Source organism: Phallusia mammillata, chromosome 2 (genome assembly GCF_965637545.1).
Source record: "Phallusia mammillata chromosome 2, kaPhaMamm4.hap1.1, whole genome shotgun sequence".
NCBI lineage: Eukaryota > Metazoa > Chordata > Ascidiacea > Phlebobranchia > Ascidiidae > Phallusia > Phallusia mammillata.
This window is the reverse complement of record NC_137253.1, coordinates 27,927,727-27,940,771: the sequence shown is the minus strand read 5'-3', so window position 1 is coordinate 27,940,771 and position 13,045 is coordinate 27,927,727. Positions and strand designations below refer to the sequence as shown.

The 13,045-nt window shown below is 35.2% G+C and overlaps 2 protein-coding genes and 2 long non-coding RNA genes across 6 annotated transcripts; all 4 read right to left on the bottom strand.

Moving 5' to 3' along the window:
- Positions 1-581: 581 nt before the first annotated feature.
- LOC145215174 (uncharacterized) lies at positions 582-3,295 on the bottom strand. 3 transcript variants are annotated; one of them, XR_013857222.1, is made up of 5 exons: positions 3,094-3,295; positions 2,716-2,809; positions 2,489-2,555; positions 2,232-2,302; positions 582-1,611 (listed from the first exon to the last, which is right to left on the bottom strand). It is a non-coding gene; the product is annotated as an uncharacterized LOC145215174 (long non-coding RNA). The 3 variants fall into 3 exon arrangements; XR_013857223.1 differs by having other exon boundaries at positions 3,135-3,295; XR_013857221.1 differs by having other exon boundaries at positions 3,088-3,294.
- A 1,698-nt stretch (positions 3,296-4,993) lies between these two features.
- LOC145215175 (uncharacterized) lies at positions 4,994-6,162 on the bottom strand. Its single transcript, XR_013857224.1, has 2 exons — positions 6,109-6,162; positions 4,994-5,686 (listed from the first exon to the last, which is right to left on the bottom strand). It is a non-coding gene; the product is annotated as an uncharacterized LOC145215175 (long non-coding RNA).
- A 600-nt stretch (positions 6,163-6,762) lies between these two features.
- Positions 6,763-11,381, bottom strand: LOC145214831 (cyclin-dependent kinase 7-like). The gene is made up of 7 exons (XM_080083435.1): positions 11,163-11,381; positions 10,585-10,764; positions 10,152-10,270; positions 9,510-9,696; positions 8,955-9,104; positions 7,773-7,923; positions 6,763-7,155 (listed from the first exon to the last, which is right to left on the bottom strand). The coding sequence occupies exons 1-7, from the start codon at positions 11,379-11,381 to the stop codon at positions 7,127-7,129; spliced, it is 1,035 nt and encodes a 344-aa protein (XP_079939561.1). The 3' UTR covers positions 6,763-7,126.
- A 24-nt stretch (positions 11,382-11,405) lies between these two features.
- Positions 11,406-12,993, bottom strand: LOC145214832 (uncharacterized). Its single transcript, XM_080083436.1, has one exon. It carries the CDS (start codon positions 12,830-12,832, stop codon positions 12,152-12,154), a length of 681 nt encoding a protein of 226 aa, XP_079939562.1. The 5' UTR covers positions 12,833-12,993; the 3' UTR covers positions 11,406-12,151.
- Between the last annotated feature and the right edge of the window lie 52 nt (positions 12,994-13,045).

Here is a 13,045-nt window from a genome sequence, read left to right as displayed (position 1 = left end):
AGCCTTAGGGTTTTTCAAAAATCGGGTCAAAATTTTGTCTCTCCGATTTCGGTTTAAACCGGTTTGGAGGTTCGGTAGGAGGCAGAAACCGGTCAAAACCAGTTTGAAACTGAAATATTCCGGTGAAAACCCACCCAAAACCGGATTTTTCTTCAATTCTTTGACCCCCGAAAATCGAAAAAACGGAAAGGCTATAGCCTTATAGAGTTTTTCAAAAGTCGGGTCAAAAGTTTGTCTCTCCGATTCCGGTTTAAACCGGTTTGGAGGTTCGGTAGGAGGCAGAAACCTGTCAAAACCAGTTTATAACTGGAATATTCCGATAAAAACCCACCCAAAACCGGATTTTTCTTCAATTTTTTGACCCCCGAAAATCGAAAAAACGGAAAGGCTAGTTAAGTATTGTTAACCTTTTCTGCCACTGTATAGTCACAATTGCAGTGTCGCTTGATTTTTGCACAAGAAGATTTCGCTTATCGAATCCATGCGACATTAGCAATGCGTGGAGTTTTTTAATTTTTGACTCTTTATAAGTCCCATTTCTTTACGAAACCATTGGGTGGTTCTAAAATAGGCAAGTACAATTACAAATCATAATTCATTTTATTTGGTCACACGCTTCTCCTATTTTTCTTAGATGTCTTTACTTTTGTTGCGTACTTGAAAACTTTTTTCATGGGTGACTTTTTGTCCTTTTATTCCGTTGGTGACTTTCTTCGTCGATCTAATTTAACTGTATTGACTACTTTTCCCAACAATTGTAGTTAAATTCTGTTTTTTGCACCCTACTGCGGCCATAATTCAACTTTGTTAAAAAAGTCAGCTAAAAATATCGAATTATACGACATGCAACTACCCAATGCCACGACTATGCAAGTAATTAATTACAAGGCCACTGATAAAAAGATTTGGAAAACGAATCAAACACTTAAAACTGCCATAACAAGTACGTTGATAGAAGAATAGTGGCAAACAAGGCTTTGCTTTTTAAGTCGCAATCAAATCAACAAACGTGGTAGACGTTGACGCAGTTCGACTAAAACTAATCAATTTTGAACACAAAATCTTAAATGTTAATTTAAAGTATAAACCATAAGTAAATTTTTAGGTTTTTTAACCTTTTTCACTAAGTGGGCGAAGGAAATAAGTTTAGAATTGTTTACGCTTGACCTGACATGTATACAAGAAGAAAGTTCAGATTATTCAAACCAACAAACAGTGCAAGTTAACAATACAAGTTTAGGCTGTTAAAACAAATGCTTTATGCACAAATTTACCGATACAATGCACAAATTCAGGTTATTAAAACAAACACAAGAAAATCGTTACTGATTTTGAGCTGAACAATATGCGTGCTCCTGAACAAACAAACAAGTTCGTGTGCGCAGTTACTATTTGAGTGTCACTTAACAGCAAAAAGTTGCATTTTGGGCCAGTCTGACGGATACGGGCCTCGTAACTGTGATGATTTAGGAGTTTTCTCATGAAACAATACGCTTCGTCCACCCATTCGACCCAAAATAAGTAGATTGGTTTGAATCTATGAACAGCTGATGTCTTTTGGAGCATGCAAGGTCGAAAATGGTGCAAAAAATGGCCGATTAGGTGCAGATTCTAGGGAACCAAAAAAATGTAAGTTGTTGAAAAGATAACGTATTTACAATGTAGCCTACACTTTGTTCTCGCATTTTTTTTAAATGGAGTTGGTCAGTTGTAAAACTCACTATTTCCTCCTCTGACATACAAACCACAGATCTTTTAGGACAGGAGTTCCCAACCTGTGGTAGGCGTACCACTAGTGGTACGCGAGTAGCTTTCGTTTTTTTTCACAAAAACATGGATTCACAACTTTATATTTTGTTCGAACAGTTAATGGACAGCAAACAAAACGAAAATCTCTTTAATGTAGTTGTGGTGCTTTAGTGTTAGTTCAGTAGGCCAATGCTATTCTTCTGAATAAAAAATGATTCGATCAAATTAGTTGTTCTGCAAGAAGTGGTACGCGTGGCAGTACAGAACGTCAAAGTGGTACTAGATCGTGAAAAGATTGGAAAACCCTGGTTTAGGATAATTAGGTTTTCAATTTATTACACAGGTCATATTCCCAAACTGTAAGATATTTTTACAAATTCTTCCATTCCCCGTAAAATCATTTTATGGATAGTAAAGAAATATTGCAAATTAAATCGTTTGATAAACTTTTAAACTTGTCCGTTAAACTAAACCACGCTTACCAATAATTTCTGAAGATGTTTTCTCTGTAGCTGAATATGCGTGATGTTATGTCTCCAGTCTTGTGTTAAACCTAAAAAGGATTTGCTTGAAGGTTGCATCGAAAACGAAATTATACATTCAGTCAACACACTGCTTTAGCGGATGAAATCGTCTTGAAGTTTTCCTTGTAAACATTTAAGAAAATTGCGTTTAAAGTAAAAAACTCGTATGCATCAAATTGTCAATTTACGGTTTAGGTAGAAAATGGTATAGTTACCACAAAAATCTGAAGATCCTTCTTGGTAGAGCAATAATTGAACCAGGATGTCCAGCTTGCCTTGATTCTATGAACAAACATAGGTAGTTTTAGCTTCCAGAAAAAAGTTTTCAGTTACCGAAGTCCCGATAAACTTAAATAGCAGAATTTGTGAAGCCCATTTATTTTAACTAGCTATTAGGGTGATTCTATTATTTTCCTATTACAGCATGACACAAATATACAACCTCGTTTGTCCATTGAACGTATAGTCTGGTGATTCACATGACGTCGATCAAACACAACTGGCCTTATGTAGTTTCCCCAGCGTTACAGATTTGTCTGTACAAAAATTTGAAAACAAAAAATGTTGAATTAAAATCCGTCATTTCAATACTATGCAAATTAAAAGTGAAACATTATTTTTCTGAAGTGTGATTTTACACCTGGGTGCTTTTTTTCATATTCTACAAATATTTGCTCGACATCACTATAATATAGGATAACTTAATTGTTTTTTGGTAAGATCTAACCGTGCATCCAACAAAATTACGCTTTTTATGTATCTTGAAAAAAAAAACACTTTTACTAATTTAGTTAGCATGAATAAAAAACATTACAATAACATGTTCACAAGATGGCGTTAGCACAACCGCCCTGCGTTCACATCGGTTGTGGGTTCTAATCCTATATCGGTCGCTTGTGTTTTCTTGAGGAAGAAACTTTTGCGGCATTGGATTGAACTAAATTGAAGTCGCCCACTGCCTGAAACAAACAAACTCCATATAGCATTTAATCCCTAAAAACATCTCATTCTCAAACACCAAATAAGTTAAAAAAAAACTTCCTAAACCTGAAAAACAGAAAAATAGATTAAAACCTGTAAACCTATCTAAAGGTGTGAATATGCACTTTTATATTAAATTGTAAGTAAAAGCAGGAATACATTCCCAGAACCAGCAAAATATTAAACAGGGATCCCTAAATCGTACATAAAGACATTAAAAACTTCCTAAATCTGTAAAACCACAAATAACACCTGTAGAAACAAAAATTATATTTTGAACACAATTCCCTAAACCTAGAAACAAAACAAGATATATTATATTAAAATCTGTTCAATACTATACAACCTTATTTCTGTAAAAATATTAACGGAAAAGTCCTAATCCTGTAAATATAAAATTGTGTAACACCTGAAAAGAAATAAAATCCGTTTAAAAGTTACAGAAACAATAAACATTTAGAATTACAGAAACAAGTAATAAACAACACCCTGCAACCTGCAAAATATACAAGAATATTTTAGAACCTGTTGAAACAGTAACGTTTGTTAAAACCTGTAAAATATTAAAAACTTATAAATCATGTTCTAGCTAAAACCTGTAAAAAAATAAACTATTATGTAAAACCTGGAAAATATTGAACCGTTAACATGCCTAACAAAAGAAACGTACCTGCAGAAACAAAAACGGTTTAATTAAAAACAAATTTCATATTTCAAAGCACCTGAATATTCCAGTGATCCAAAACCAAACCAAATTTTTGTATGTTATTTTTTCCCCAAAAATATCATTTTTTTCAAAAAGATTGAGTAAAGTGGAAACAAAATCTGAAACACACAAAAAACGTGTTCAGTATTAACAGTGCACAATATTTTCTAGCACTGCAGTGTACGTTTCGCTCTACAGCCTGACTTGCTATAACTGCTGGTAGTGCGTCGTGTTCAAATACCTACTTGAGGATAGCGGTTCGCACGGTTCGGGCGACGTAAAACAAAAACAGTATAAATATATATGTTAAGAACCTGTCGGCTGATATAAAAGGCACAACACCCCCCCAAGAACTGATCTTATTAAAGGAAATTCAAAGGATAGAAAAAGTTGAATCCGCACACATTTTTTGTGAAAGAAGGAAAACGCTAGCAAAAAAATCACCATTTATATTTTTTTTAACTTGGATATTAAATCATTTCGGAATTTGTCCTACTTCTCAACCCGTTGACATTCTCAACCCGTTGACACTTCTGAAAAACAAAGAGTGGAACCGCCATCGTACCTATGCGGCCGACGAAAAAATTTGCACAAGCCTTTTATCTGACTAACTGCCCTGAATACAACCGCCGCAAAATATAGCCTAAAAAGTAGAAGGTGAGTCTGTCGTGTTTTACAGCCACCCACTTAAGCCAAATATTGCCCCTGAATTACAGGATGACCGGGTCAAGCAAGAAAACGGAATCAATATGATAATTAGCCTAAATCCACGAACAAAAATAAAAGGGCTTGACCAGCAAAAAGGCATCAGGGGTACATGGCGTATTATTTAATCCACTAATACAAGATTTGTTTCGAAAGAAGTAATTAAATCACATGCTTGAAACCAAACTCGCAGCTTCTTCTCTAAGAAAACTTTGAGCCGGGTTAACAAGTATGGACAAAACAAGCTGGCCAATGCCCGATATGAACACAATCCCTACCATTACATTTAGACAGGTGCAATAAATTGTTTAAAAGGGACAAGCGACGATTAAAGCGTATAACTCAAACAACATTGTGTTACTGTCCCTTGCCCATGGAGTCCCCCCGCAATGACCCAGATATTTTACGCAACCTCGGGGCTAAAGAACTTTAACAACAGTTTGCGCCCTACCAGGGTGGCTCACAGGACTTTTCGGGCGAAATGCAAAGCCGGCCCCCTCTAGCCCACGAGCCTGGGCTTTCATTGAAAGTAGCGGTGTCCGTACTGGGTCCTGTCTGCACCGCGGCCAGTGCAATGCGGTGGAAGCCATGCCAAGACCGTGTTTCTAAGCGAACCCTATTTTAACTAAAGCCATTTAGCAACGCACCACACCTAGCTAAAATTCGATCTAAACTCAAGACAGTACGTGGCGCGCAAATCCCAAACGTACCCCACCTATGTTACCTATAGCCTGGCCTTAGTTAACGAGTGCCACTCTAGTTCTAGCCCTGGTGCCGAATAGCTGTCAATAGTAGCACCCCTACCGACTTGGGCCTTCCATTTGTCCTCAACGGACAAAGTGAAGGTCTCTCACCCTAGCGCCAGTTAGCCTAAGTTAAGCCTAACGATTCCGCAATCCCGGATGACCCACGACAGACTCTTATGTTTACTAACACTTATTTTTTGAAGTTGAGGAATGTTGATTGGATAGATGATGCGTAAAAGGTTCGATGAGACTTGATGATAGAACGTTGAAAAAATCTGCAAAAACATAGAAAACAACAAGATGAAACTACAAAATTAGAAGTATGGGAACGTAAACCAATGTTTGCCTGAAAACTTCTAATTTTGAAACATAATTGTGCCTAAAGCTTTAAGCAAGACGCCGATCGGCAATACATAAGAGCGCGCAAAAACAGTTATAAAATGCTCAAGACGCATTAGTTTCAAATTACCACAAATATAAATCCCATTGTACAAACACAAAACAGTTTAGAGTTTATTTTAAAATTTCCATATAAGTTAAGTACAGATAAATCGAATATCTTTGCATCTTATGTTATTCAATTTACAACATGCGCAAATTTGTGACTACTGGTGTTGCTAAAAAGCATACATAATGTAAAACCCAGAAAGCAAATTCAAACAAAGCTGCAGAAAATTAACACAAAGTAGCAAATTACCTTGAGCTGTGCTTCCCACTCCACACGCCACGAACTTCACAAGCCAAATGCGAGTGACGCAAGGATTTTGTCACTCGAAAAATTCTAACCTTAATTGGTAGTGACGTCAGTAAGTCACTCATGCAAATCAGATGGTGATGATGTGGCACTGAACGATTTCTCTTTTTCGTCTATTTGACGGGGTGTAATACATGTGCAATTAAAACATACCTACACCACTTGGTCTGAATTTGGTTTCCCTATTTCATACAATATTTTGGAAATTAAAACTAACGAAACTAAGGTTTCAAAATAGGTGCAAAATATTTGAACTATTGTATTTTGTTGTGTAATGTTTGACAATTGGGGCCTACAAGAAAAAAATATAGGCTACATAAAAATAAAACAAACCACCACTTTCACTAAGATTTGCTGCAACTTTTAAAATTTTAACTCAAAATTTTGGTTGAATATCAATTCGTAACTGCAGCGTACGTAGTCTGTTCTTTTTTAAATCATTCGTCAAGCATGAGCTTTATCAAAAGTAGCAGCGTATTTGGACGTATAAGGCACTTGTCCTTTTCACAAACTGTTACTAACAAGTCTGAAGTTAAACTGCATGTAAAGAACCGCTTGCACATTGCGTAGTCACAGTGTATTTTGGCAGCGTCGCAATACAAAGAGCAGCAATTTACGGACGGAATTTTCGACATTAAGCAAAAACAAATAGTGATTGATCAGAAAACTGTTAGCCAAATGCTTTTTGCATGAGAAATTTTGCACATTAGGAGTTGGCAATTAGTTTTCTAATTTTGTGGAACTTTTATGTTTCAAGTAACAACAATCGTTCAAAGACGTATTTAATAATGGTAAACGGAAACTCAAATAGCCTTTACGAATAAGTTTTGCTTTCCGAACAAACAAAAATGTTTTATAACAACCAATATTCAAACACAACAATGAGTTTAGTGAAACAAAAACAAAATCATCATATCTTCCATGTTGAAAGAGCTGAAGGTTCATATTTATGGAGTAGACTTTAGAAAACCAATCTCTTTGCTAACCCACCTAAAGAAAATATAGTTTAGAGACAAAATAAAAATAAAACAGTTTTCAGAGTCGATTTAAAGTTAAAAATACCGTTGTCTATGAGTTTTACTTTTGTAGCATATTGCTAAAAAGAGATTTACATCGCATCTTTGGTAAATTTTACCATGACAAGAATCAAAGTTTATCCTGGTTTCAGCCACCTTTGAAACCGAATAGCCGGTTACAAATGCATTAAAAGCATTTTTCGAAGCAGTGCTCCTGAATGGCAAGGGTACTTTAATGGCTCTCTAGGTTCAAAATAACAAGCTATTTTTCTGTTTCTTATTTTATGTGATTGGCGCGACTGCTATTGGTAACAAATTAAGTGGAAATTTCGTCACTAAGCCCTAAAATGCTGTGACTGTAATTCCACTTCGCAAAAAAAATATTTCGCGAAGCTGAGTGTGAAAATCAATGTATTGTCGTCCTTTTATTGAAACGTTTAACCGATGGCAGTCGCGTTTTTGTCCAACACCCCGATTCCTAGGTTTGAAATTTGGCTGGTCTTCGGGTTCGCCATGGTTCATACCCCCAACAGTTATGGTTCAATTATCATTTAATATATATTTTGGGGAATCCTAGAAACTCCCACCCACCCATATCTACGTCCTTGTCTCCTTTCCTCTTTGTTCCTGCTTTCTTTCGTTGCAGATCTTTCGCCAGTTGCGACGCACAGCTTGCGGGAAGGGGCAACTTTTTACTCGGCGTTGGTGGAGGAAAATTGGCGAAAAAGGGCAACTGCAACGCCTATAGTGCAGTGAAATAATCGTCAGTTATCAAAAATGCAGCAAAATACTGAGCAATTAGGTCAAGGCTAGTTCAAGTTTTTGTGATACCCAAAAAAGCCCAAAGGTATTATAATCCCTTTTGTTGCCGTTCATAGACACTCAAGATCCTTTTTTGAGAATTAGATTTGTTCTTTATAAGATTGTCAAATAATTTTAACCTGGAAATAAACATTTCCCAACTTGTGACAAAGATCTTTTTGTTTCAATTTTGCATATCTTTTGGTGGAAAGCACGATTCTAACTGGCAAATACAAGTTTTTTTTCCAGTATTTATTTAAACAAGGCTTTCACAAAGGTCAGATTGAAAAAAAACGTTTCTCTAATTTTGGTGCAGTAAAAAACATCACTTTGCACACATAAAATTCTGGATTATCAGCAAAATATTGTACTTGTAGTTTCAACCAGTGTTTCATACCGAAACGGAACGTAACGTTATACCGAAACGAAATAAATAATTTTTGGCTCAAATACCGGAACGAAATACCGAAAAAAAAATATTCAAGATACCGGAACGGAACGAAATACCGTTATTTTTTATTCCGGTATTTCGTTCTAGACATTTATTACGAAACAATTGCTGAAAATTTCGCGCCGTTGAACTATAATAAAAATTGAAGCTCCACAATTTACATCCGTTTGACCATCATTGTTATGTGACGTAACAACTACCGACAATAATTGTTGTGTGCTGCAACTTTTTTTCTTTTTCGCTTAATAGTTGTAAAGAACACAAAGAAATGTTCTTTTGTCAAGACCGAAATACCGAAAAATACCGTTATAAATTTATTTCGGTCAGACCGGAACGAAATGAAAATATCGGTCCAGATGGCTCCAGAACGAAATAAATGATTTGCTCAGAACGAATAACGTTATTTTATTTCGTTCCGTTCCGGTATGAAACACTGGTTTTAACCTATTATTTTCACATAGTGCTTTGGGACATGCAGGGCATTTAATGGTTATACTCTTCTACAAAAAATACATATTCACCTGAGAAGCAGTGAGTCGCATAACTGGATTATATCGCAAGAGTCCAGATATTAGCTCGAGAAGGTCATCTGTTGCAGCACTGAAACACTGGGATAAGGGAATGCCTGGAAAATCTTTAAAGACGATGTAATCTGGAAGCTGAGTCATTCCCTGTTAAAATATTGGACTGTTGTTAATTTGTTTGTTGTAATAGAATGAAAGCCCATTATGACTATTTGCACATAAAAACAAATGCACATATTAGTACATGGAAAATCCAGTTTTCCAGTTTTGTCAGTAAAATGTATTGGATAAGGTGATTCATAAAGAAGACAGGCTGACTGTTTCAAACTGATTGTTTTTTGCAGTAATAAATTTTCTTACAAAATATGCAAACTTATATCACATTGTGTTTTGAAATTAGTTGCTGCAAAAAATAATGTTAATTAATAAAACTTGTTTTATATGTTAAATTTAAGAAGAAAACAACACAAAAAAGAATATATATTTAATAAATGAAGTTTAGGATGAGAAGGTTTGGCTGAAACTATGTAGTTGTATTATTTTAATTTTTACCGGCCACATCGCTTCTGTTGGTGTCCCCAGTGTTTCAAATATTTTGCTCAATTGATCTAAATCAGAATCTCCAGGTAGGAATGGGACTCGAAGTAGAAGCTCAGTAAGAATACAACCAACTGCCCACATATCAACACCAACTCCATACAATCTTGATCCATACAAGAGTTCAGGACATCTATACCATCTATAAAGTAAACACATTTGTAGCAACATAACTATGTTAAAGTGACATTACATTATGTACATGGTGCATTAGTGCAGGGGCCTCATTTTTAATCACATTTCCAAAACACTCTAGAGAACAGATTTTCCCAAATGCAAACTTTTTAGTAGAAATATACAAATGTCTATTAGGGTTTGAATCAAGTTTTTAGAAAAAAATGTATGGTAGTTTTTCGAATACTGAGCGTAAGTTTTCAACATTTGTTTTAAAATTTGGATGTAAAAATTTCAATTTGCAGGTAGTACACTACAGAACTCTATATATTACAGCATTGGTTTGCTACAGCAAATTTTAAAATACTCAAAATATTGTCTTGATAACATGGATGCACAGGCATAAGATCTTTGAATAAACTTAACACATATTTTATTATACGGTTATTAATTATGCACCAGAGCAAACTGAACGTTACATACCTAGTGACGACTTGATGGGTGTATTCCCTGCTGGGACTTCCAAATGTTTTAGCCAGACCAAAATCACCAATCTTTAGAACTCCATTGTGATCCACTAGCAAATTGTTTGGCTTTAAATCCTAAAAAACACATATCCATTATGTTGACTGATAGCATAAAACAGAAGGACCAAACCAAACATGTACACTTTTTCAATTAGAATAAAAAAAGACTTAAAAATAGCAATAATAGCAGTTTTTGTTACAATCCAAATATTTCTTAGACATTGAATTGATTAAACTTCTTGCCATAGCTTCCGAAAATATGCCTAAAGACATAGAATATCCATTTCAATGTAGGCTCTATCGAAAAACTAATCATGTCAGCATTAACAAAACTTACTTTTTGAACTGTTACTACGCATTACAAGAGCACAAAAAAATGCTGAACTTACTCTGTGTAAAATCCATAATTTATGGAGATATTCCAAGCCTTTTAGTGTCATAATCATGTACGATTTGATGTGAGCAGCGGTGAGCACAATTGTGGTGTCCTTGATAATCACCTCAAGGTCTGTTTCCATGAAATCAAACACCAAACTGATGTTGGACTTTTGACCAAATACATCGAGCAACTAAAAAAATATCAAAAAAAGTTAAATTGGTTTAAAGCACAAGAGCTGTCATGTAATTTCCATAATGTTTACTAAAAACTTTTCATTGCACTTTCCGCAGTCATTTTAAATTCAAATCCATGTAATTAACTATGTGTTTTTATTATTCATAGTATGCCAGGCCTATTGCACACATTAAACCAAATGCTACACCAAGGGTTTAATCTCAATGTTGAATATGTTAATCTTAGCTGTGACAAATATATTACCGTATAAAATATCTGTAAATAAAAGTGTTAGATAACTTTTTTCAACTGTCACAGACAATTAACAAACACAATCAAAACTATGGTAAAAAAGTTCACATGTCGCAATGAAGACTACAAGACAATTGGTAAATAGTAGATGTGTTAACTTACACCAATAATGTTTTCATGATGGAGTTCTTGCAGGAGTTTAATTTCCCTTAATGCAGTTCGATTGATGCCATCTTTGGCTTCAGCCCTGTTTCCCAACTTGATCTTTTTCACAGCCACAATCCGACTGTTGTTTTGCAAATCCTTTGCCTTGTAAACTGTTGCAAATTGACCTTCACCAAGAAACTCAATCTTCTCATAACGAGTTGACTTACTAGACATTATACAACAGTTCCTAAACCCTGGTCTTGATAAAATGTAAATGCACTAAAAATTGTACAACAAATGAACTCAAATGACTCTGTTACAGTATGGGTTGAAAGCACCTGTGTTGAATTCAACCAATGTGGTTTAACATAGCAGTATCAGGGATTTGACATCCTTTTGATTATTAATATCAAATGTCATAAAACACACTAATCTTAGAATGTGGTGAAAACTCAGCATGTCATAAAGAACTAGAGATGTACAGAATATGTGGTTTGATGAATTTATTCATCTGAATTGTGCGTTCACGACTTCTCATGATATCATAAATGATTCGGTTGATTTTGGCTGAATTTGTTTGACAAAACTGCCAAATATTTGGTCCCGGCCCAACTGAAAATTAACCAATTCGGTACATCTCTTCCAAGAACCACAGTTAGTCAACTCAGGGATGTGCTTATGGCTTGTATTTTGTATGCTAATCAATTCTACATGTTTTGGAGTTTTCAACAAATCCAATAATGGATTTTGCACAAATAAATCATACCAAGTATTGTGAATTGCGAAACTCACATATTGAAGAAATTTTCTGTGATTTAATTTACCATATGCAAAAACAGTTGTTTACCCTTATAACTTAGATGCGTAGCAATAATACTTATGGATCATACCACCTAAAATATAATTCACGTTCCTTTGTACCTTGAAATGTTTACAAATAACATTACAGTGCCTTAAAATCTATTACAACTTATGGCTATAAATTGAAAATGCAACAAAAAATGTTATTCGTCCTCATCAGACTGCTTTCTGGTCCTCATATTTCTTTTTTGTTTGGAAACATGCTTAAAAGTGCCAGTTCCCTCTGATTTGTTATCAGTTGATTTGGCAAGAAGGTTTTCTTCCAGCTTGCTTGCAATTTCAGCCTGAAACTCTGCAGCAGAAATATTCTCCAAGTGGTCAAGTTCAACTTTATCAAATGATGTATTTACATCTTTCGGAATAGACTTCTTCTTTGTCCCTGTAGACATACCCACTACATGCTCCTTCATTTTGCGAACAGCTGGTTTATGAAAACTAACACTCTCTGTCATATCAACATCTGAAGAAACAGTGGCTTTATCAGTTATCGAGTCTTCTGATTTCTTTCGTTTCTGGACGTCGTAAAGAAACGCAAATGCAGCCTGTGTGTTTTGACGATCATTGCTAGTCTCAGTGTCAGAAAGATCGTACTTTGTCCATTTATTCGGATTTGTTTCGTACGCAGGTTTTTCAGGCTTCTTATCAGCCGATGTACTGTCAGATTTTGCGTTTGGTATTTTACGTTTCGCCCCTACTGGTTTAATGTCCTCTTTGTTCATAGAAAGGCTGTTTTTAATTTTGTCAATGTCACCAAATATGTCCTTACTTCTTTGCGTAAATTCGGCATCTTCGCTTGACAAGTGATAAGAAGATTTATCGGCCATAATGTGTCTTCTATCTTATGCAATACAAAACAGTTTATGTCATTTTGTAACAAATCGGAAGACTGCAACACCACAATGATCTTTCTCAAAAAACGTAATTGTCTGACACATAGGGATTTCCCCTTCTCGTGTGCAAACTCGTCTCACAACGGTTCATGCCGTTGTCTATTATTTCAAAGAAAGGTTTATTTTTACAAAAAGTTTGGTTGACCC

Excerpts from the sequence above, each read along its gene's own strand:
- LOC145214831 (XM_080083435.1), bottom strand. The coding sequence starts at position 11,381 with ATGTCTAGTAAGTCAACTCGTTATGAGAAGATTGAGTTTCTTGGTGAA. Across the intron at positions 10,271-10,584 it reads AATTATGGATTTTACACAGA|GATTTAAAGCCAAACAATTT; the intron begins GTAAGTTCAGCA and ends TGTGTTTTTTAG. Across the intron at positions 9,697-10,151 it reads ACCCATCAAGTCGTCACTAG|ATGGTATAGATGTCCTGAAC; the intron begins GTATGTAACGTT and ends TTTACTTTATAG.
- LOC145214832 (XM_080083436.1), bottom strand. The coding sequence starts at position 12,832 with ATGGCCGATAAATCTTCTTATCACTTGTCAAGCGAAGATGCCGAATTT.